The following is a 22,310-nucleotide window of genomic DNA, read 5'->3' as shown; positions in this document are numbered from 1 at the left end:
CTAAGATATAGTTTTAAATTCAAATTACTTTGCTAATAAGTTTTGTGTTATGACACTGATTAGACAATTTACGGTTTATGCATGGTCACTAAACAGAACTACAAGCCTACTAGGACACGTCATTGAACTCCACCGCCATCACATTTTCTTGTTCACGACATGTGGGTGTAAAATGGTAAAATCACAGCCCCCTCTGGTTACTCACCTAATTCCTATGATTAGCATGCTATTTTCTTCATTTTTTTAGTGAATTTGGTTATCCACCTAAATCGCCCTTAAAATATCCATTCTAGTTTGACCATCTGAGGTTGAGGGGACATGCTATTGAAACTGAAGATTGGAAAAATATATAAATCTACGTATGTTAGATATCAACTAATGTTCACAAATTGTTAGATGACTACTTGTTATGGCCTTAATGGGTGTGGTTAATGGAGATTTAGATATATATTAAAACGACGCCGTATTGTAAAAGATATGAACCTTTTATATATTATACGTAAGCCCATTTAGTTCTATTCTTAGAAAGGCCCAATTCAATGTACACACAGCTTGAGATGGTTAAGCTCTGCTGAGAAAGAAGAACTCCGGTTCTCTCATTCTCCTTCTTCTCTCTCTGATTGATGATAGATCGCTCCAAACTGGGAAAAGTGAACACAGCATAATCGGTAAAAATCTCGATCATTTCAATTTTCTTCAATTAGAAACAATTTCAAATGTATATGAGAATCTGAATCTCATAATCCCATTTTATTTGCTTAGATCGTCATTGGATTGTAGTATCGTTCTCTAGGTCTTCCTTTCGTGTTTGATTCTGATGCTTTTTTTTTTTTTTTTTGAGAATAAATGGCTAACCTTTGAATAGGCGGAATTGAGTTTAAAGTTTGTAACTTTATCGATGGTAGTATATGCATTGTTTTATTCTGACTTTTTTGTGGACATCGTTCTTGATATAGGGACAAGTTGAAGAACGTAGGCAGTGATTGGAGTATTTGGTCAGGATGTCTATGGTTGATGAGCCTCTGTATCCGATTGCCGTGCTTATAGACGAGCTTAAGAACGATGATATTCAGCTTAGATTGAACTCTATTAGACGGCTTTCTATCATTGCTCGTGCTCTTGGAGAGGAGAGGACTAGAAAAGAGCTGATACCATTTCTTAGTGAGAACAATGACGATGACGATGAGGTGCTTCTGGCCATGGCCGAAGAGTTGGGTGTTTTTATTCCTTATGTTGGAGGCGTTGAGCATGCTCATGTTTTGCTTCCACCTCTGGAGACACTCTCGACTGTTGAGGAAACTTGTGTCAGGGAGAAAGCTGTGGAGTCACTTTGCAGAATTGGTTCTCAGATGAGGGAGAATGACTTGGTTGAGCATTTCTTTCCTCTCGCTAAGGTTAGATAACTCTTATCAAATCTCTTTGGTCAATTTAATTTTTTCCTTTCCGTGCTCTGTCTAACTTAATCAGCCTTGTGAAATTGAGCTACTGGAAAAGCTAAAGAACATAGACTTTTTGGGTCCATTAGTTTGGGAATAAGCTTTTGCCTCTTGTTTCAGTATTCTCTTTTTTAGTTGTTTAGAGGAATCAGTAGGTTGAAGTCGTTTTCATCTATTTTGATTGATCTACGGGAACATCCAATCATATATCTCTGGCTTCATTAGCGTTCTTTTGGATTGTGGTTTTGTTCTTGACCATACACGTGTATTGGAACCAAAATGATTGCTATGCTCATACTGTGCCACCAACTTAAGCTTACTGAACACCGTTATTGTTTAACAGCGACTTTCAGCTGGTGAGTGGTTCACAGCTAGGGTATCAGCATGTGGGATTTTCCATATTGCATACCCAAGTGCTCCAGATCCGCTCAAGGCGGAGCTAAGATCATTATACAGTCAGCTGTGTCAAGATGACATGCCAATGGTGCGCAGAGCTGCAGCAACGAATTTGGGGAAGTTTGCTGCTACAATTGAATCAGCTCATTTGAAGACTGACATTATGTCCATGTTTGAGGATCTTACGCAAGATGGTATGTTTTCCAATTTTATATGGTTTCCTTTTGCCAGCATATACCTCTTAAAAACTTTCATCAAGTCTCTTTATGTAAATAAAGGAAATTTATAGGGCTACTGCATTAGTTGAAGTTAAGCAGCACATTAGCTTTGTCCAATATCAGTTTCAGTGTATTACTTGTATGATAATCATATAGCTTTTGACTATCTTATTGACATTAATATCAGATCAAGATTCTGTTAGATTATTGGCTGTTGAGGGCTGTGCTGCTCTTGGGAATTTGTTGGATCCCCAGGACTGTGTCACACACATTCTTCCTGTAATTGTCAGTTTCTCGCAGGTGAGTAAATGTGTGAATGTGATAAGATTTTTTGCTGATGAGCTTTGGAAAGCTGTAAGGCAGATATGTATGTGCTGCTTTATCTTGATATTTTGTGTCTGAGCAGGATAAGTCATGGCGTGTGCGTTATATGGTTGCAAATCAGCTCTATGAACTTTGTGAAGCTGTTGGACCAGAGCCTACTAGGTAAGCAATGGTGTTGAACTTAGCTATGGTTTAATGGTTTTTTTGTTGACCTCTATTTTTCCAATTCTATATCAAACTTAGCTTCAGAGGTATGGTAATGTTTGTTGAGTCATCTTGATAGTTTTCCTGAATCCTTGTTTATATTGCAGGACGGATCTGGTGCCTGCATATGTTCGTCTACTTCGTGATAATGAGGCTGAAGTTAGGATAGCAGCTGCTGGAAAAGTGACCAAATTTTGTCGCATATTAAACCCTGAACTCGCGATCCAGCACATCCTTCCCTGTGTAAAGGTACACGCTTAGGAGTATTTCAGTGATCTCATATTGCCCAAAGGACCAATAAAACCTGGGGTGTTTGCTTATTACTACTATTAGCTTATCGTTAAATTGACCCGTAGGAATTATCATCAGACTCTTCTCAGCACGTCAGATCTGCATTGGCCTCAGTTATAATGGGGATGGCTCCAGTCTTGGGTAAGGTAAGCGAAATTAAAAATCGATACGATTTGCCTCTCCTACCATGAATATTTTCATCTATACAAAAATTCATGTCGCTCTCTAGTTTGGAGTCAAAATGCTCATTATATTATATGCAGCTTTAGCATCTTTAAGATAATGATAATTTCTTTTATTTGAAACAATGTATCTATCTTTGCTGTGGGTTGAAGTAGCCCGTAACCAGTTGACTATATTTTTCTATGCAAGATATTTTAGCTGCATGTTTTAACTTGGCTTTGACATTCATTGCAGGATGCAACAATTGAGCATCTTCTTCCAATCTTTCTTTCCCTATTGAAGGACGAATTTCCTGATGTACGCTTAAACATTATCAGCAAACTTGACCAAGTGAACCAGGTTTGTTATGATCAAGTTATCATGTTTTGGTGAAGTCAAAGACTACTTGACAGCAACTTCTTTGTCCATCCATTTTTCAGATGATGATGCGATTTATTTCTTTTTAATAATATTGGCAGGTTATTGGGATTGATCTACTATCACAATCTTTATTGCCAGCCATTGTAGAACTTGCTGAAGACAGGCACTGGAGAGTACGTCTGGCTATAATTGAGTATATTCCATTGTTGGCCAGCCAATTAGGTGTAGGCTTCTTTGACGATAAGCTTGGTGCTCTTTGCATGCAATGGTTACAAGACAAGGTCCCTCATTCTCTACCTCCATTGAATCATCAGATAGTTAAATCTGTATTTTCTACCATTTTGAAAATTTTGGAAACTTTTTGATTGTCAGGTTCACTCAATCCGCGAAGCTGCTGCGAACAATCTTAAGCGTCTTGCTGAAGAGTTTGGTCCTGAGTGGGCAATGCAGCATATAGTTCCTCAGGTTTGTTTAGAAATCTTAAGCGTATTGTATATTTTTTCTTCACTTTGATTCAAAACGATCATTTTTGCTATTGCTGATATAACTATATATACTTGTGCAGGTTCTAGAGATGATCAACAATCCACACTATCTATACCGGATGACGATTCTTCGCGCAGTATCGCTTCTCGCTCCAGTAATGGGATCTGAAATCACATGTTCCAAACTCTTGCCTGCGGTTATAACCGCATCGAAAGACAGGCAAGTCTTTCACTCTCTCTTGAAACATATTATCTCGTCCACTCGATCCATTGCTTCTAAATAGCTAAGTAAGAATCTACTTTTTCTCTTATCAGAGTTCCAAACATCAAATTTAACGTCGCCAAAATGATGCAATCTCTCATTCCGATAGTTGACCAATCGGTTAGTGTATCCATTCACATGCCATTCTCTTTTTGGTTCTCAAGTAGAGAAAGAGCTTATGATTCCACATTGATCTCATTAGGGAATCAAAACGTTCATATATTCATATGTTGTTGTATTTTTTTTGGGTTGTGAAAGGTCGTGGAGAACATGATACGGCCATGCTTGGTGGAGCTAAGTGAAGACCCGGACGTTGATGTACGGTTCTTCGCAAATCAAGCTCTCCAGTCTATTGACAATGTGATGATGTCTAGCTAAAAAATGATGAAAACACAAACACAATGTGTTTGGTATTAAATGAGGTTTTGTAAACGATACTTTCTTGTGTGTTCTCTTTACTTTTGACAAGTAACTGACCGTACGAAGTTTGTCAATTGTGTCTCTCTGCTACTTTATGTAATGTTGGCTTCATGTTATTTTTGGTTAGTTTAAAATATCCACTGTGCAGTTGAGAATTTATAATGGCTTCGGTAGAGGTTTGTGCATAAAGGAAATTTAGAAATTGTAGTACGTAAATTCGTAATAGTCCAAACAATTAGTTGATTAATTTAATTAGTAACTTTGGGATATTTTTAATTAGTCAACTTATCGAGTCGTCTGGTTTAAAGTCCATGGGCTTTGTATACTCCACATAGCATCATCAGATTCAGCTCGTTGTTGGTTTAGCTCAGAAGACTTCATCAAAAGTCAAAACCTTGTCGTACAAGGAAACACAATCACTTAATTGACCTAGGAAGCAATCTGAAACTCCCTCGAAAAGTTCAAATATATATATTTATATGTTTGGATCAAAGGTTTTCTTATTGACGTTTTCACTTCGATTTTATTGCATTTTTGTTAATGATTTCTCACCTCTTAAGAAATTTCCTAATAAATATTTCTATTTGATTTTTTTTTTTTACCTACAATAGGATAAGGAAACTACAAAATACAAATATATCTGAATATCTTTATATAAAAAAAAATATAATCCTAAAACTCACAGGAATTGCGTTTTCTGAGTTTATTATATAAACAACAACAAAATTAGAGTTTAGTTTCTCCTGTTTCTCTCGGTTATGTTTATTTATGCTGTTTATCGTTCTGGCGTATTAGTTACGTAATCAAGTGTTTGGGAGAGAAGAAGGATGACGATGATGAAGTACCTAATTCCAGAACCAAAAACTAAAGAGGTAACCTTTTGATTCTGTTTGTCGATATCTCTATAAACGATTCGGATTCCACATTCTGATGTTAGGGTTTTAGTATAATTTGTGATTTTGAATAGTTTTGTAGCGTTCTTCATTACTTTTGTGATATTGTTTATACCTCACAGATTTTGTTCCAGAACACGTTACAAACTTCTAGTGCGATTACACTAGGAGAATTTAGAGAGTTAAGTGGTAGGCGTAAAGCAGTCGAAGAATTTGTAAACAAAACCACTTCTGCAGCTTCTAGAGTCATCTACGGAGGAGCTTCTCATTGCGACCAGGTAACTTATAAACCAATTTTATTTTGTAAGCTTTTTAAACTTTTCGTTTGTTGCTTAGAGATTGTTTTTGGATTATTCAGGATATTCAAAAACTTCGAAAATACCTTCCGGTACTCCTTAACTTGGTGCGTTACGCCGATAACATTAAAAGGGTATCGAATCTTAAGATAAAATGGAGTAGTGGATTGATCTCTCAGACTTTGATTCAGCGTACATGTCCTAAATTTTTCCAAGTCGATAACATCATGTTCGAGCTCGCAATGGTTACTTTCGTTTTCGCAGTTAAGCTTCGCGAGAGAGCAATGGAACTAGGATCCACTACAAGTTTAGTCTCTCTTTTTTTTTTTTTAGTTGCTTCCATATACTTACTTTTCATTAACTCCATCGTTATCTTGCTCCTGATTACAAATAGAGTACAAGGATTCGGTAACAGTGTACCGGGAAGCATCTGGAGTATTCCATCATCTGTCTCAAGAGATTCTTCCTTCTTTAAAAAATTGTGTTCCTCCAGGGAAGCTTCCAGAACTAACTCCTCCCCTTTGCTCTTCTTTGAGTCTCCTCTGTTTAGCTGAAGGTCAGGTTAGTGGCTTTTACCACTCTTGGTGGCTTCATATATATATATTTTCTTGATGATGCTAATAGAGTGAGACATATTGTTTTTAAATAGGCTGTAACTACAAAGAACGCTGAAGAGAGCGGCACAAGCGCAAGCCTATTGTCAAAACTTCATTTTGGAGTTTCTCAATTGCTTTCTGAAGCCTATGCTCATTTGTCATCTAGAGCTAACGGAGACTTTAAAGACCTATCCACCCGCTTTCTTGTAAGTCACGTATCTGTAAAAATTTATTTATCTTGGTCTGTAGCTCATCTAGTTGGTGTTCTTGGTTCACTCAAATGCCTTAATCCTCTGTTTCTTGAATGTAAAACGTTTAACTTTGCTTTAGATTTTACATAGAAGCTAGATGAAGCAACAAATCTCTACTACTTGATGATTGATTATATTGATTGATCGTGTAGGAATATGTATCAACTCTGGGAGCTTTCCACGAGCTAAAGAGCCAAAAATACTTAGCGGAAGTGCTGGAATCCGAAGATAGAATAGGTGACGCGATTGGGGTGCTCAGGCGAGCCTTAGCGGCCGTGAAGAAGAGTACGCCGTGGAAAGACGACACGTGGATATCTATATTCAAGAAAGAGAGAGAGGAAGTGACTAAAACCATGACCAAGTATGAGAAGTTAAACGATTCAATGATCTTACAGAAGATTCCAATTAATATTGAGATACCTTATCCAGAAGGTAGAAAGATTGTTGAACTCATTGCTTACACTCCCACTAGATTGGAACAAGAACTTCGAATCAAGTCGTAGAAGAATAAGATTCACCCAACTGTATGATAGTTTTTTTTTGTTTGGTTAACGTTTGAGTTTGGAGAAGAGATTAAGGTGTTGTGATATAGGTTGATACAATTCTTTGCCATTGGATTAAAGCTATCTGATTGTGCAATAATATACTCTGTTTTACAAAATCTTGATTCTTTTCCTTAACTTTTACATAATGGTTACACTATTAATCAAAATGAAACCGTCACATATAAAAAAAAATGCATATTATATCTTATTCTCCCTATGTTCCTAATTTTTCCAATTTTCACACATATAAAACAATAGTTGATTATAATTGCATCATTTCTTGTGCTTAACAATTTTCTCTAGCTTTAAACTAATAGTATTCATGTATTTTTTTCTTGAAGTTTACAGTTCATCGGCAATTACTAACTAAAAATGCCTAGAAAAAAAAAACATAAACAAAAAAATATTTTTGAAACATTTTATTTTCTAAACTTGGGTTAAGTAGGAAGAAAAGGAATGCAGATTTGGTATTTTGTAGTTGAAAGTATATTTTCATCTTTGGTTCAAAATTTTCAAAAAAAAACATTTAACATTAGGTACTAGAGGATTAGCCGGTTTGTCCAAAAAAGAAGAAGATAGGATTAGCCCAAACTCAGATTGGCTCATTGGCTCGTTAAGCCCAAAACTTAGACAAATGTTGAAGTCAGAACCAGTAACTAATTTTGATATCTTAAGGTAATGAATATGACCTTCAAATAAATAAACAGATATTAGATTGTTTGAAACTATATATCTGTAAATAACTCGTATCTGTAGATGTGATGACAGTGCATATCGTTTAATTTATAATTATCTCACTATTTTAAAACATTCTCAAATATTTTTTTTTTCCGTGTTTCTATCTATTTACTACTACAACTACAAGTCACAGATAATATTCCAAAGCTTTCATATTATAAAGTCAAAGATTAATTTCACAAAGTCAACCACTTTGGTAAGGATTAAAACAAGATTGATTTCACAATGTCAAACATTATTTTGGTAAGGATTAAAACAAGATTAGCACGTACTTAAGACATGTATGTGTAGTACAGAAGGTAATAATTGATAAAGGTAAGGCCGTATTTGAATTTATACTCTTCTTATTAGTTTAATAGAACGACTTAATTAGGTCAATTCGAATATCCCATGTATCTGATTTTTTTAGTGTTAGAGATAGACCAATAAAAGTATTCAACTCTGTTAATGAATTATATTTATTTGTATTTTCCCTTGTTTTAGTCATATAATTACTGTTCTTTTATATAATCAGGAGCCATTATGTCCTTTAACTTGTGTGAAAGGCCACCTTAACTCATGCTTAAAGCTTAGCATATCCCTAATTATTTTAAAACTTATACCTAATGAATCCTAATCCTGTTCCTGGTCATTTGGATCTATCGTCAAAACACTCTGTTTATATATCGTATTATATTTCAAAAGTAAAATACTTAAATAATTATATTACTTTGTTTGTTTATTCTGCACATGGAATGACTAGCCAGGTTGATCCGATCTTGAAAACGAAACCATCGTATAAGTGGGTTTGAAAAATCTGCAAATTGAAAAAAAAATAGAGCATAAAATATTCTATTGAGTAGGTATTACTATTTGTTATCAAAAACCTCGTTTAAAACTATATTTAGTAGACATCTTAGAGGAACTATTATATTGCCCACACCAATAATCTGATAGAGACACAAGTTTCTTAAAAAGGCCACATAGCATATAGAGCCACCTGGAATGGCGAACCTAATGGTAGGACCTGTACGGCTGCTAAACAATTTGATTAAAAGAATCTTTAGATTAATTCAAGATTCTTAGAGATACTGTCCAAATTTGCAAATATATTAAGTGACCTAACCCTATCTACATAATGAATAAAAAGTCTTCTCTCAACCAAAGGCAGAGAATATACTCTACGACAAGGACCTTGCAGCTAACGTGCAAATTTTGTATGAATGAGAATCAAAATTATATATTAAGAGACGACAATAAAAAATTCGTAAGATTATACTTATGGCAAGTTATGCTTTTTCGGATTCGAGCATATTCGTCCCATGAATGCAACCAATTCCAATAACTTCTACTCCGGGTCTTATTGTAATGTAATCAAATCATTTTTTGTTATCATGTGGTTGTGTGCATCCTTTTTATAATATGGTCGACAAATATTTAGTATATACTATGTGGTGAAGAAGATCCTTTTTGCTCGACTCTGGCCGCCATGTTCATACTAGCTGTATACATACATTATTTTTCATATGTATATAGACATATATCAAATGCGATCTAATATCAGCATATATTCTGGATCATTTATATAATTTTTTTCTTAGTGCGAGTCTGCGAGAACAGCAGCCACAATAAAATATACTATTACTTTGCTATTGTTGAAATAGTTAGATCCGTTTTTTGTAAAATGGAAATTTATCAATTAATTAGTGTTAAATATCATAACCTAATGTGATAAAAGTAAAACAAACCCTCGTATTTTACTTCACATATGAACGTAGTATAAAGAAATTCATTATTACAAGAAGTCAACAATGTTGACAAATGATCGGATATAACAACGGTAAGAATAAGATGAAAACTAACTGCAAAATAAATATGGAATGAATCCTAAAGATTGGTTCGGTGCAAAACTCTATACACTTTAATCACGGTATCAAATTCTAACATGGAGTGAACAAAACAAAATAATAATAGTATTAAATGACGACCCAAAAACATTAGAGACAGTAAAAACAAATTAATGGTTCTTGACGTAATGATTACGGGTAGAAGAAGACATCGCCGGGGAGCTACACCTGACCACCACCACCTCTTCACTATGACTTCCGGATCCTTCTTCCGCAATAATCGACGGTCTAAAATTGGAATGGCTAGGCCACTGTGGTGGTGGCGGTGCGGCCATGGCTCCATAGATCCCGGTGGTGGTGGTAGTACTGCTGGTGGTGACTCCTCCGGTGGTCTTGCCCGTAGAGTAGTCCGGTTGTGGTACCCATAAACCTCCGACGACTACGAAATGTTGCGTTTGAGAGTTTTCGTTGTTAGGGACTGTTTGGCGTGGTCTTCTTGTATGAAGTCTATATTTCTATTATATATCCCAAAAAAAAAAAAGATTAATTAACATTATATTTGTATAGAATAACAATTGACAATTGTAAAACTAACCATTGTTTGTTCTTTTTCCTATATCTGTATTCAATTATATAGAACGAAAAAATGCATGAGCTTATTGTAGTTACCTGTAAATGGCTTTTAACTTCATCATTGGTTAATCCATCAATTTTCATTAACTCTCTGATTTGCTTTGGCGTGGCTACTGCAAAATTCATTTACCAAAATCAATATACTAATTAAAATCTCATAAACCCTAGCTAGGTAACAGATTTTTTTTATTCAAATCGGTAGAAAATCAAAATTAACTCATATAAAATATATCAAAAAACTCACCATGAGGTCCACCTAAGTGTTGAAGAGCGTTCAAGAAGCGTCTATGCAATTGCGACGACCAACACCTTCTTTGCTTTCTCCCTCCTCCTACGTCTTTCTCCGCCTCTCTCTTCCTTCCTTCGCCACCGTTTACCATCGGGTCTTTTCTCATATTCTCATGATCTCTTTTCACTGTCTCCATCATCTCTTGTTGCAACCGTTCCTGAAACGCAAATAACAAACATTAGAACGTTTAGTCTACGAGATATGAACCAAGAAATTTATGCGCCTTGCATGTTAATTAGCTACGATGGCATTGCATACTCATAAGACATAATTAAGATTATTATATTACCTCTTTTGGAAGAAGAGGGTCTGGTTGATTCCAAAGTTGAACAGACTTAAGCCAATCAGATTTCGTGTTCTTGTCCTCCGAATCATTGTCCGGATCGTGATTTCCGTGCTCATCGTCCAATTCTTCGTCTTCTTCTTCGTTGGATGTAGATGAGTCTTTAATGGTTAAAAACTGCTCCAAGACGGGGCCACATTCTCCGGTCGTCTGCTCCGAGCACTCTGGTTGTCCATACACATTCTCCGTCGTCATCTCCGGCATCTCCCTCTTACATGCCTCGATCGCTAAAGAAATGATAAGTAAGTATTAAAATGTTATTAATAGATACTAGGATTTTTACATGTATGTTGTAATTTTCATATAATTCATAAAGATCACAAATTTTGGATTCCATGTAGTAAATATATGTTTTATAGATAGATAAATACATTTCTATATTTGTACATACCTTGAGTAACAAGGTCTAAGCAAAGAGGAAGTTCACGTTGGAAAACATGAATCTTGCGACGTTCTTCTTCAAGGGCTTCGATGTATTGCCCACATCTCTCCCGTTTCTGATTGTAATCCATATTGCTTAAATTCTTTATCATGATGGACTAATTAATCCACCTTTTTATTTGAGATTTGGTTTGCTTAGAGAGATGGATCAATACATATATATGGCTCTCTCTCTATATATATAAGGCCTCTAGCTAGGATCAGTATTTTGAGAGATTAAAAAAATGCATAAGTCGGCCCGTCGCGTTACAAGACGAATCTTGCGTTTCATAATTTTATATTTATACACCTTGATTTGTGTTATGTATATATTCATATATATATGTGTGTGTGTTTATAGAGAAACGTAACCAATTTGATTATATGTCTTTGTGGCTAGTAGTAGATAAGGAGTGGTGAATATTCGCCAATGTGATTCTTTGTTAGGTAATTTATTAATCATGTATCAACAGGATACTACTTAGTAGTATAAGACAAAAAAAAAAGATAGATACTTATTAATTAGTTTTATGCAGTCAATACATATTGGTCTATATATCTAATCCATTTACTATGTGATTGGTGGGTTATGATGGTGAGATTAATATATTTAATGTTACATTAACTTCGGGTTAGATTAGTGACTGGATTTATTCTTTTATCACTGCGTGGATATTACCGTATCTAATAAGACAAGCTTTACCATAAATGCAAATTAGAAGGCTTAGTTTTTCAAACGAGAGAATAAAATTTACACATAAACCGTTTGAGAATATTTCTTTCTTAATTAATTGTCCTTACACTTCATCCATTTGGTGGTGAGATTTGCATTTTTATTTTGATTACATAATTCAGATCGATAAGACTCCATCCATAATCAATTAAATTTGTTTGCCCAAAAAAAATCAGTTAAATTTAAAAATCAATCAAATTTCGGTGAAAAAAGACTGCAAAAGTAAACATTTAAACGATTGACTAAAATCTTCCCATGTAAATGATTTATGTTTTATAAAATCTAAATATATATTTCATCGCTAATAGTAACTATAATTCTGATTATGATCGGGCTTATAGTATAGTCCTAGTTAGACAAGCATGAATTAGCTATATATTAGTTAATAATTTCACGTTTGCCCTTATTACAATATCATCATCATATGATGAGATTTAAATTATGTTAAAGGAAAAGTGATCACTACTAAATGATGCCAAACTCAAAAGCCAAATGTCTCCTAATGAAGAGGCCAAAACAAGGAAGAAGGAGAAAAAGCCATACAAAGATAAAACCTTCATTTCAAATTTTTTTTTCTTTTCTATCCTCACTTTTTTTTAGCCCTTTATCCATTAGGATTCACATATTTTTTTCAAAGAATTGAAATGTCACAGAATCTTGACTTTGTTGATTAAGTTCTATTGAATTATCCGTACCCGTATATAATAATTACATAGTGTGTATAATTGTAGATATCTTGTAGTATGTGTCAATATCTTTAAGTTTTGGCCGGTAACATTACTTGTATTCTAATTATTGCCAAGTAAAACATGAAAAACATAACGTGTTGGACTGTACTATCAAAGATCCTCGTGCCTCATTCCAACTTTCCAAGATAATGGTTTGCCAATGCCTTTCACAATCAATAAATACTTAAGTATTTTCTAAACCGATCTAATATACTATCTTGTCGCCAAAAGAATTGTACTTTTCTACAAATAAAAAGTAAAGAGCGGTCGTCGTTTTCAAAAAAATACATTAGACGTTTAATGATTATGTTAAATAGTACTCCACTTTTATAAATACAGTATTCGACTTTTTAAAATACTGTATTAAAATAGGACATTAATAACAGGAAAAATAATAAAATCATAGATAAGAAACGAACAAAAAAAATAAAGCAAGTACTTGATTCCGTAAATATGACTTAGCTTCTTTAATCCTGATCATTAAATATGACTAGCTTGAAATTGATGAAAATTGTTTTAAAAATAAAAGATTCTCTCGAATATTAGAACATAATTACGGAGATAAAGCTGGAGATGCTGCAATTATGGGAAGAGTTTTATGTTTCTTTTCATGGACAAAAACGCTTTAAAACAAAACTATGTCTAAAGACTGTATATTAATCAGCGCAATGCTAATTGCCACCCAAAACAAATAAAATGATGCGTAAACTGTTTTAAAATTTCTATATGTCTGATAGAATAGAAGTTGTCGTTGAAGAATGGTGCGCTTCTAAACCGAGTGGTGATCACAAATTAAGTATATGTATATTATAAGTACAAATTTTAATTTAAAAATACTTCTAATGCATTTTGGACTGTTCAATTAGTCAGATCTTAACGCAAATTGGACGGTACTAATAAATGTTGTTTTTATCGTCATTGACATGAAGAAGGATGGAAATTAAAATCTAATTCGGTTTGACCTTGATGCATGGATTTTTTTGGATGCATGAAATGTTAAATAATATGCGAGCTATGACTTTGTACTCTATATCTAGTAATGGTTTCTTCTCGACCAAAAAAAAATACTAATGTGTATGCATGTTCTGGTATTTATTAAAATAATCGAACTCCAACTTATATAGGGATACCATTTGGTTAAACAAATGGTCGTCAGAAATTAATTATCACCAATAATATTCTTTGTTTTTAATAATAAAATAATATATATTCTTCACTTGTACATATTATATACATATATTGAAAAATATATTCATGTGAGTACTATGTTATTGTGTGACATTTCGAAAACGTGATTCTCATTGATTTGAACTTAGTAACTTTATATATTAGCGTTTTTACTGTTTAGAAAATTAAAATAATTAAAACAGATAAGGGAAATATTGAGAATAATCTAGCTAGCTGTGACTTTGAATGATATAATTCGGTGATTATTCAGTCAATTGGTCGTTGATTAGATCGCAAATTTGAATGAGTTGGCACACTGTATATGTATCTAATCTACCCTTTAATTGCCTTATCTAATCTACCCTTTAATTGCCTTCCAGTTGTCCCTAATTGGCTTCTAATTGTCTCCTCAGACACTCGAGAGGTCATTAATATTCACAGATCACAGTTATAGCAAAAAAGCTCACATCAAACCACGTTCGATCGAACACATCGATAAAACGACTCAATCCGTCTTTACACCACTACCGGAGGCTTATCATTTTCAAGCCCTATATACCTATAGGCCCATAGTTTATTTATTGTGAACTAAGGACCTGCCAGTTTATTTTCGGCCTTTTCACAATATCTAAGACTTCTGCGATTGTACGTATACACTTTAGCTTCTTTAAAGTTTCGAATGTGACAAAGAAAAAAATCAAATAAATTGTCGGGACGTGAATATTTTCAGACACGACACCAAATTTACAATTTATTTTCTCACTCGAGTATCCGACAAAATTACACTAGTAGATAGATACTCATTTTCTTATGACACATGAAATTGTTTTTTAGACCCAAAAAAAGGAGTGAAAAGAGTAAGAAAATGTCGGGATTAGGGAAAGAAGAGTTGTGAGTTATGTGACTATGTGAGTACTTACAAGACGAATGAAAAGGAAACTTTGACAAATTGCTTTCATGTGTTCATCCACGAAATTGCATTTAAATACAAAAAAAATATATATAGTAAGATACTGATAGAACAATAGAATAAATAAATACTCTTATAAACAAAACAATAGAATAAATAGATAAAAATAAATATAATGTGACAGAGCAGAGAGACATAGGAGATGAGGGAGCTACAGTTTTGGTTCAGTCGTACTATTTTGTGCTCTTCTTCTTCGGACCCTTTAAAGCTTCAGAATCTAACTGCTTCAATCATCCAAAACAATGAAAAACTTTGATCGGACCAAGATTTCATATAATATATGTTTGTGTGTTTCTTTGCTAACTTATTTTTCTCTCTCTACGACATTGTTTTAAGGTTTCTTTCGATATGTCTAATCAAAATAGAAAGTACCTCGGTTCAAAGCCTCGTGGACTAATATAAAGCACTACTTGAGGCTCAAAGATTCTGTTTAAACAGTCACCTACAGTTAACGATCATATTATTTATAATCTAGTTCTATTCATTCATGTGGCAAAAGTTTAAAAACCGCATAAGTGGTTGCGAATCCAATTGTTTCGATCTAGTAGCATAATTCGATAATTAACAAAAAAAAATACTCGCATTTGAGAATCCCAATATCATAGGAAGATTTATAGAAGGGGAAAGCAACATATTAGAACGGGTCCATATATAAGTTCTTCGATCCAATCCATAATTTTCCAAACTCAAATGTTGATGCAAGTCCGGTTGATTTAGCCTTAACTTTTAAAAAATACCGTACGTGTCTAATGAATAGTCTTAAATCCAAAAACTAGTTGCATATGACCTAACTCTCCATTTTTGTTAACAACTTTATATAGGAGAGACCGTTTAAAATTTTAGGTATGAATTTCTTTCCTAAAATATGCTATGTTCCAATATGAAGTAATCCTGGTTATTTTTAGATTTTATAGAATTAATATTTTTATGTAGATTTTGACAGTGTAACTGGAGATTCAAAACTGAAATTAGAAGAGAGAAACCTATACGTTTTCTAAAATCCAAAATAGGAACTAACTTGACCTAAAACATTCAAATTTTTAATGATATAGGAAAGCCGGTCGAATATTTTCAGAAAGGTATCTTTGATTGAAGCATGCGATTTCTATATTTTAGTTTTACGAGCAAAACTAGTCTAGATATCCAAAAAATAACCGGAAAGCTCTTTCAAAGAGAAAAACCTAAAACCATATGCCTTTAGCATTAATTAATTATAGAATTGATCAATTGAAGCAAAGCAAAATGTACACTTTCGTCCAACTTTTACATTCCAATTCCATTAACAACCAAATAAGCAAACTCCCCCACTCTCCTAAGATTTTAAACTAAAGTAAAAAGTCTGAAAATAGATTATGGGTAACTTTTGGCAGCAAAGATTTATTAAAAAAAAAAAATGGGAACTTTAATAATATCATCATCACTGAGACTATCACTATCTCAGTAAGTTGTGCAGAATTCAGATGATGAAAGTGGAGAGAGAGAGAAGCTTTCGCATCTACAGTTAACGCCACGTTTCTCCATGTCTATTGCTTTTCTTTTGTATCAGAGTGTACTCTCACCTTTTCTTATGGTTTGTGAGGAGAGTAAATGATCACTCAGATATATTACAAATTCCAATATTATAAAATTATACATCACAATAAATTGAAAGAGAGAAGTCGTGAAACAAAGAATGGTTTTGAGATCCTAGAAAGGAGAGCGAGTTCCAAGTGAATAGTACATTCTTTGCTAATAATGACAGATGCCCACGTCAACTTTATATGTCATTCTTATTTGGTTTTATCAAAAACATTTATGTCAAAAAACTGAATTTTATCTAGTAGTATATGATGATAAAGCATCAAAAAAAAAATAATAGAAAAAAATATATACATGCATAAGATTTCATATAATATTAATGGAAAACCTTTGTAAATAAGTTTTCGTTATCGAGAATTAGCCTGAAATCATCTATTATAACTTATAATAAGTTTTTCGTGTGTTAAGATCAAGAGTAGGGAACAAAGAAAAGGAAAGAAAATATAAAAAAAGAGTTTCTAATATCGATTCATATTCAAAGAAATATAAAGTAGCATCCAAACGTACTGCAACTAAATAATGAACAGATATATAGATATTTGGAACCAGACATGGGTTTGTCACTCGTAACACGTAAATTTACGAGGAAATAAAAGCTGAAGCAAGTACAAAATAAAAGACTCATTTATTAGTTACCAGTTCGTCCAGCCTCCATTGTCTTTCTCCTCCATTTCCTCAAAACCCCATTTCTCTCGCATCTCTCTCTCTCCTCATCAATGTATAACAATAATCAATATTGCATCTCCGGCGACGAAGACTCCGTCGTCCTCAGCCTTGGACCTCCTGGCCAACAGTACCCTAACCATAACAAACCCACCAGCACTAAACCTTCTTTTAACCATGAGTTTGATCTCCCATCAACAAACCCTAGTGGCGTCACCGTTGCTCTTCATATCGGTCCTCCAAATTCCGACAAAGACATCCTTACCGGTGGAAACAATCAAGACGGCACGGCGAGGCAGGGACAGTATTGGATCCCTACGCTTTCTCAGATCCTTGTCGGTCCCACTCAGTTCTCTTGTTCTGTCTGTAACAAAACTTTCAACCGCTTCAACAACATGCAGGTTTGAAATGATTTACTTATCATCACAGGAAGTTTTCTTGATTTCACTTTCCCTTTACTTCCACGTTAATTATTATGATATTATCTACATAAATAATATGATTATATATGTTGCTAGCTGATTTAGTATATATTGTTATAAAAATATGTGTATTTGTATTAATCAAATTTTCAGTTAAAAAATCGTTGAATAAACTTCCAATCTACAATAACCCTTTGTGTTTCATGGGTACCAATCGAAAGAACTCTCATATTATCTGCATTACTATTGTGAAAATCATATCTATGTCATTTTCGTGTTATAAAATATTCATCGCCTAGAAAATATTTAGTATTTGCAATCACGTTTAAAACTAAGTAAAAGTGTTCATGATATGTAAATTTAACGTGAAAATGAGATAGCCAAGTTACATTAAACTAAAATATTTTGTATAATGTTTTTAAAAAATATGTAGATGCATATGTGGGGTCATGGTTCGCAATATCGAAAGGGTCCAGAGTCGCTGCGAGGGACGAAGTCGTCATCTTCGATACTAAGGCTGCCATGTTACTGTTGTGCAGAAGGTTGCAAGAACAACATAGACCATCCAAGATCGAAGCCTCTCAAAGACTTTAGAACGCTTCAAACGCATTACAAGCGGAAGCACGGAGCAAAACCTTTTCGTTGCCGCAAGAAGTGTGAGAAAACGTTTGCTGTGAGAGGCGACTGGAGAACGCATGAGAAGAATTGTGGGAAGTTGTGGTTTTGCGTTTGTGGGTCAGATTTTAAGCATAAGAGGTCACTTAAGGATCACGTCAGGGCTTTCGGTGATGGTCATGCGGCTCATACTATAGGTGACCGTGTTGTATCTATTGGAGACGCAGAGGAAGATGAGGAGGAGGAGGAAGAAGAGGAAGAAGATGATGAAGAAGAAGAAGATGCTCATGAAGAAAATGTTCATGGAGAGAAGAGCTATGGGATTAGATATGAACAGTTTCGTCGTTATGGTCAGATTTCTGATGACCATTACTAATAAAATGGCCCATTTTACGCATTTTAACGATTGATGGGTGTTATTAGGGTTTATCTACGTGGGTTGTGTACTTGTGTTTGATATGTACCTCTTAGTCACGTACTCAAGTTAGCTAGTGAATTTTTAAGTACCCTTTCTATTATAAGTTCGGAAAATATATGTAGTGGTGGCTTTGGATTATACAAGTGCTTCTAACCTTGTCTCCAACAAACAATTCCTGCATTTTTAGTAAATATTCTCACCCCAAAAAAAAAAAAAACTAAATTAGTCAATTAGTTGTGTAATTTAATGCATTTTTTCATTGTAAACGGGAGATCTAAGATCAAGGTCCGACAATATGCTTTTAATGAACTGAAGATCAATGGTGTCATCTAGCCTTGAATTTAGCATCATTGATGGAGACCAAAGATCATTATTAACACACTCACACACATTTAGTGTCAAGAATTGTGGAATTCACAAAATGACAAATTAGGGAGGTAAAAATTAGGGAAAAAATGATGTAGTCAGTACTGAATAGTGAATACTAAAGAGCGCATCTCTGGTGATAAATAATGGAGGTAAAATATAATGGTAATTAAATTGTCGAAAGTGGCAGTTCGATTTATCCAAAGACAGAAACTGTCTGTTGTCACTTTATGTAGTGATGTCTAACGTTACACACATTTGTCTATCACTCTATCTTACACTTGGAGAGAGAAATTTCACAACTCTTAGGTTACTTCAGTTTCTCTGCCACTCTCTCTATCTCTCTTCTCGATCTTTAATTATTTTTCTTTTATTTTAATTTCAATATATACGTTAAAATTCAAGAAAATACACACTTATATATATTCAAGTAGCACCTAATTCTTGCTGTCAAAAAAAAAAGAAGGTAGCATTAACTCTGAAAATGTGTTGTCAAAATATCGCACTAAATTTTAAACCAAAACAAAAGATGATTAATCATTGAAATTTTATTTTTGCATTAAAAAATACAAAACGGCATGTTGTATATCAGTATATGAAAAACAAAATCTTATAACAGCTAGCGTTTATTATAAATTGGAAGTAAGGAGTATAAACTTTGAACTCTACGTGAGCTAAGATAGCCAAATAGTTTGATATACTGTCAGACTACTTGCCATATTTCAAATGTCTCGATTCGAATACAAATAAATTATCTGAGTAAATGTTTCGTTTGAAACTTTGAATAGTTTGGTCCTCGAAGGTACGGGAGTTGTAATAAATGTCATTTTGGAAATTGCAAACTGATGAATATTGAAGGAGTGTTGGACTGATACTTCATTCAATATGATTTCACTAAAGTACAAAGTTTATGTCCAAAGTCTATGGATAAATTCAAACAAGTATTATAGTACAAAGATTGTAAAAGATAAGACTAATTAATCTCGTCTAGCAAAGTCCTTAACTAACACAAATAAGTTTGTCATACTAATACGAAATCGATTAATATATTTAAAAGGTGTGCATCAGTATATTTATATGTTTAAAACAAATTCAAATTGTGAAAAGTACAAAACATTGCATTCGGTAGAAAAGATTCGTTTATGAGTTTGACTGTTTGAGCTCAAAAATAGGCTACGCGGACTTATAAAGGCCAAACTTCCCAAATATAGAAAGTTAATAAAAATCTCGGAAGGTGGAGTTCACGCGCGAAAAGTAGCAACTATATAATACACTAATACCCATAAAAGCCCAATACAAAGGCCCATTATTAAAATTTTAACACAGTGAAACAGCCCATTAAAGATCCATGACAAAGACGCACACAATGATTTGATTAATTTCAATCAGTAAAGTTAGAGATGGTGGCACCGGGCTGAGTCGCCTGAGCTTCAGCCGCCGGTTTGACATCCTTCGACGGCTCAACATGTTTTCCGGTAAGCTCCACCGGCAAATCAGCGACAACACCTTTCAAGTAAAAAGTGTAAAAGAGCTTCGTCGGATACACAAGCTGACGAAGTTTGACCTGTCCATAAGCTCCTTCAAAGACGCCGGAGCCGCCAGTGATGGCTAGAAACGTGTCCTCGTAAGTGAGATAAGGACCTTGAACAGAGATGTGACCGTAGTCTCCGAAGTAGAAGCTGTAAGAAGCTTCAAAGCGATCACCTTTCTTCTCTGAAACGTGTTGGATCAAAACGCAGAGACCTGCGGTGATTCCTATGCGTTTCGTGAGATCTCCTGTGTAGAGTTTGTTTGTGAAAGGGACAAGATCGCCGAGACAAAGCTGATCTGGCTTTTTCCCGAGTTTTAGAACCGCTGGGCTGTTTCTATCTCCTTCGTTGAACTCGTACACGTTCAGTTCTTGAACTTTAGCTGACCAAAAGATAAGTAAAAATCAGTTTTTGGGAAATGGGTTCTTGATTTGAGCATAAAGGTCACTTCTTTTGTTTCTTGTTTCTAACAGAATGGGTACCCATAAATGCTCTTAAATCATGAATGGGTACTCCAAATTTGATCCCAAGATCATAAAGATCAAAAATTTAAGTTTCCAATTCCTTAAAAGAGCTCAGTTCATGAAGTGGGTACTAAAATTTGATACTACATGAAATGAGTACTTTCATTGTGAACAAAAGTTAAAATTTGCTTGGATCATAAGTTGTACTTACTTGGTCTGGAGTTCTCGGTGCTGCTGCTGCTGCAAGTGGTTCTGAAGAAACCTCTAGTGGAGGAAGTGGTGGATCTTGATGGTGGGGAGAAAACTGGACCGTTAGATGAGATCCTTAGGTTATTGAAAGATCTGGAGAAGCCTTGAAGAGAGGTTTGGTGAGATTGATGGTTGCGAGAGAGGCTCTTCAGAGTTAACATAGAGATCGATGCAGCAGCAGAGGAAGCCATGATCATAGACTTGCCTGTGTTGGTTGATTGATTGTAATTAAAACACTTATACAAAGAGAAACTGATGTTTTGTGTTTTATTATTTTGAAGTTATGAAGTGATGAGCTTCCTTTTTAAAATAATGGATATGCTTTTCTTGTACTATGCATTTGATCAATGATGAGGAGACATGTGCGTCGTCAAGATTGGAAAGTGGGTCTCAGCTTTGTAGTGGATTTATTTTTGTTTGGTTCAACTCTCAACAAGAACAATAAAGTAAGAAAGAGAACGAAGTCATATATTATTGTGGGCATCGATTGGGTGTACTATCGGTGATAAAATCCTGTACATGCAGTGGCGGACCAGTGAAATTTTTTTACTCAAGTCATTAAAAAATTAAAGCTAGATAAATTGAAACTACGAATGTAGTATGGGAGGTTCGAACCTAGGTTGGGGGTCAACTTGCTGAAGAAAGACCAACTATACTGCTGGAATTCATACTGCTGGAATTCCACAACTTTACATACAAAAGTATATTTTTTTTTAATTATTTCAACATTTTACCAGCTTAGATGATCCTCCTAAGCTCTATGTGGGTCCGCCATTGCATAAGGCTAAAAAGATCGTACAGAAGCCTATCACCTTTATATGCAGAGTTATTGGATTTGGATAAAACTCTTTTTCCTATGGATTGTTCATGCCTCTTAAAGATGACATATAATATCGAGGATTGACCGATCTTTTCATCAGAATTAAAATATTTTATTGATTCAGAGATAGATTCGCTAATTTTAGTATTATATATATTTCTCGAGAGGATAATATATGT

At 34.3% G+C, this 22,310-nt stretch overlaps 5 protein-coding genes across 5 annotated transcripts; 3 read left to right on the top strand and 2 right to left on the bottom strand.

Moving 5' to 3' along the window:
* The first annotated feature begins 513 nt into the window (after nucleotides 1-513).
* LOC104755615 (uncharacterized) lies at nucleotides 514-4,713 on the top strand. The gene is made up of 13 exons (XM_010478027.2): nucleotides 514-668; nucleotides 957-1,394; nucleotides 1,780-2,026; nucleotides 2,238-2,350; nucleotides 2,457-2,536; nucleotides 2,686-2,827; nucleotides 2,935-3,015; nucleotides 3,287-3,391; nucleotides 3,511-3,693; nucleotides 3,785-3,877; nucleotides 3,978-4,117; nucleotides 4,213-4,279; nucleotides 4,418-4,713. The coding sequence occupies exons 2-13, from the start codon at nucleotides 1,002-1,004 to the stop codon at nucleotides 4,535-4,537; spliced, it is 1,764 nt and encodes a 587-aa protein (XP_010476329.1). The 5' UTR covers nucleotides 514-668; nucleotides 957-1,001; the 3' UTR covers nucleotides 4,538-4,713.
* A 371-nt stretch (nucleotides 4,714-5,084) lies between these two features.
* LOC104755614 (uncharacterized) lies at nucleotides 5,085-7,276 on the top strand. The gene is made up of 6 exons (XM_010478025.2): nucleotides 5,085-5,451; nucleotides 5,595-5,750; nucleotides 5,831-6,074; nucleotides 6,163-6,329; nucleotides 6,418-6,570; nucleotides 6,768-7,276. Exons 1-6 carry the CDS (start codon nucleotides 5,407-5,409, stop codon nucleotides 7,116-7,118), a joined length of 1,116 nt encoding a protein of 371 aa, XP_010476327.1. The 5' UTR covers nucleotides 5,085-5,406; the 3' UTR covers nucleotides 7,119-7,276.
* Nucleotides 7,277-9,722: 2,446 nt separating this feature from the next.
* Nucleotides 9,723-11,722, bottom strand: LOC104755613 (transcription factor HRS1). The gene is made up of 5 exons (XM_010478024.3): nucleotides 11,381-11,722; nucleotides 10,936-11,216; nucleotides 10,602-10,803; nucleotides 10,394-10,470; nucleotides 9,723-10,239 (listed from the first exon to the last, which is right to left on the bottom strand). Exons 1-5 carry the CDS (start codon nucleotides 11,520-11,522, stop codon nucleotides 9,895-9,897), a joined length of 1,047 nt encoding a protein of 348 aa, XP_010476326.1. The 5' UTR covers nucleotides 11,523-11,722; the 3' UTR covers nucleotides 9,723-9,894.
* Nucleotides 11,723-17,233: 5,511 nt separating this feature from the next.
* Nucleotides 17,234-18,869, top strand: LOC104772247 (zinc finger protein WIP6). The gene is made up of 2 exons (XM_010496883.2): nucleotides 17,234-17,649; nucleotides 18,104-18,869. The coding sequence occupies exons 1-2, from the start codon at nucleotides 17,302-17,304 to the stop codon at nucleotides 18,659-18,661; spliced, it is 906 nt and encodes a 301-aa protein (XP_010495185.2). The 5' UTR covers nucleotides 17,234-17,301; the 3' UTR covers nucleotides 18,662-18,869.
* Nucleotides 18,870-20,346: 1,477 nt separating this feature from the next.
* LOC104755611 (allene oxide cyclase 4, chloroplastic) lies at nucleotides 20,347-21,789 on the bottom strand. Its single transcript, XM_010478022.3, has 2 exons — nucleotides 21,274-21,789; nucleotides 20,347-20,980 (listed from the first exon to the last, which is right to left on the bottom strand). The coding sequence occupies exons 1-2, from the start codon at nucleotides 21,506-21,508 to the stop codon at nucleotides 20,451-20,453; spliced, it is 765 nt and encodes a 254-aa protein (XP_010476324.1). The 5' UTR covers nucleotides 21,509-21,789; the 3' UTR covers nucleotides 20,347-20,450.
* Between the last annotated feature and the right edge of the window lie 521 nt (nucleotides 21,790-22,310).

The sequence above is a fragment of the Camelina sativa genome, chromosome 17, assembly GCF_030686135.1.
Source record: "Camelina sativa cultivar CO46 ecotype springtype chromosome 17, ASM3068613v1".
Lineage (NCBI taxonomy): Eukaryota > Viridiplantae > Streptophyta > Magnoliopsida > Brassicales > Brassicaceae > Camelina > Camelina sativa.
The sequence above is the reverse complement of the archived record's forward strand: the minus strand, read 5'-3'. Positions and strand labels throughout refer to the sequence as shown.

Excerpts from the sequence above, each read along its gene's own strand:
- LOC104755614 (XM_010478025.2), top strand. The coding sequence starts at position 5,407 with ATGACGATGATGAAGTACCTAATTCCAGAACCAAAAACTAAAGAG. Across the intron at positions 5,751-5,830 it reads GAGCTTCTCATTGCGACCAG|GATATTCAAAAACTTCGAAA; the intron begins GTAACTTATAAA and ends TGGATTATTCAG. Across the intron at positions 6,571-6,767 it reads ACCTATCCACCCGCTTTCTT|GAATATGTATCAACTCTGGG; the intron begins GTAAGTCACGTA and ends TTGATCGTGTAG.
- LOC104772247 (XM_010496883.2), top strand. The coding sequence starts at position 17,302 with ATGTATAACAATAATCAATATTGCATCTCCGGCGACGAAGACTCCGTC. Across the intron at positions 17,650-18,103 it reads ACCGCTTCAACAACATGCAG|ATGCATATGTGGGGTCATGG; the intron begins GTTTGAAATGAT and ends AAAAATATGTAG.
- LOC104755613 (XM_010478024.3), bottom strand. The coding sequence starts at position 11,522 with ATGATAAAGAATTTAAGCAATATGGATTACAATCAGAAACGGGAGAGA. Across the intron at positions 10,471-10,601 it reads ACACTTAGGTGGACCTCATG|TAGCCACGCCAAAGCAAATC; the intron begins GTGAGTTTTTTG and ends TGAATTTTGCAG. Across the intron at positions 10,240-10,393 it reads AAGTTAAAAGCCATTTACAG|AAATATAGACTTCATACAAG; the intron begins GTAACTACAATA and ends GATATATAATAG.
- LOC104755611 (XM_010478022.3), bottom strand. The coding sequence starts at position 21,508 with ATGATCATGGCTTCCTCTGCTGCTGCATCGATCTCTATGTTAACTCTG. Across the intron at positions 20,981-21,273 it reads CACCGAGAACTCCAGACCAA|CTAAAGTTCAAGAACTGAAC; the intron begins GTAAGTACAACT and ends TCTTTTGGTCAG.
- LOC104755615 (XM_010478027.2), top strand. The coding sequence starts at position 1,002 with ATGTCTATGGTTGATGAGCCTCTGTATCCGATTGCCGTGCTTATAGAC. Across the intron at positions 2,537-2,685 it reads GTTGGACCAGAGCCTACTAG|GACGGATCTGGTGCCTGCAT; the intron begins GTAAGCAATGGT and ends TTTATATTGCAG. Across the intron at positions 2,828-2,934 it reads ACATCCTTCCCTGTGTAAAG|GAATTATCATCAGACTCTTC; the intron begins GTACACGCTTAG and ends ATTGACCCGTAG.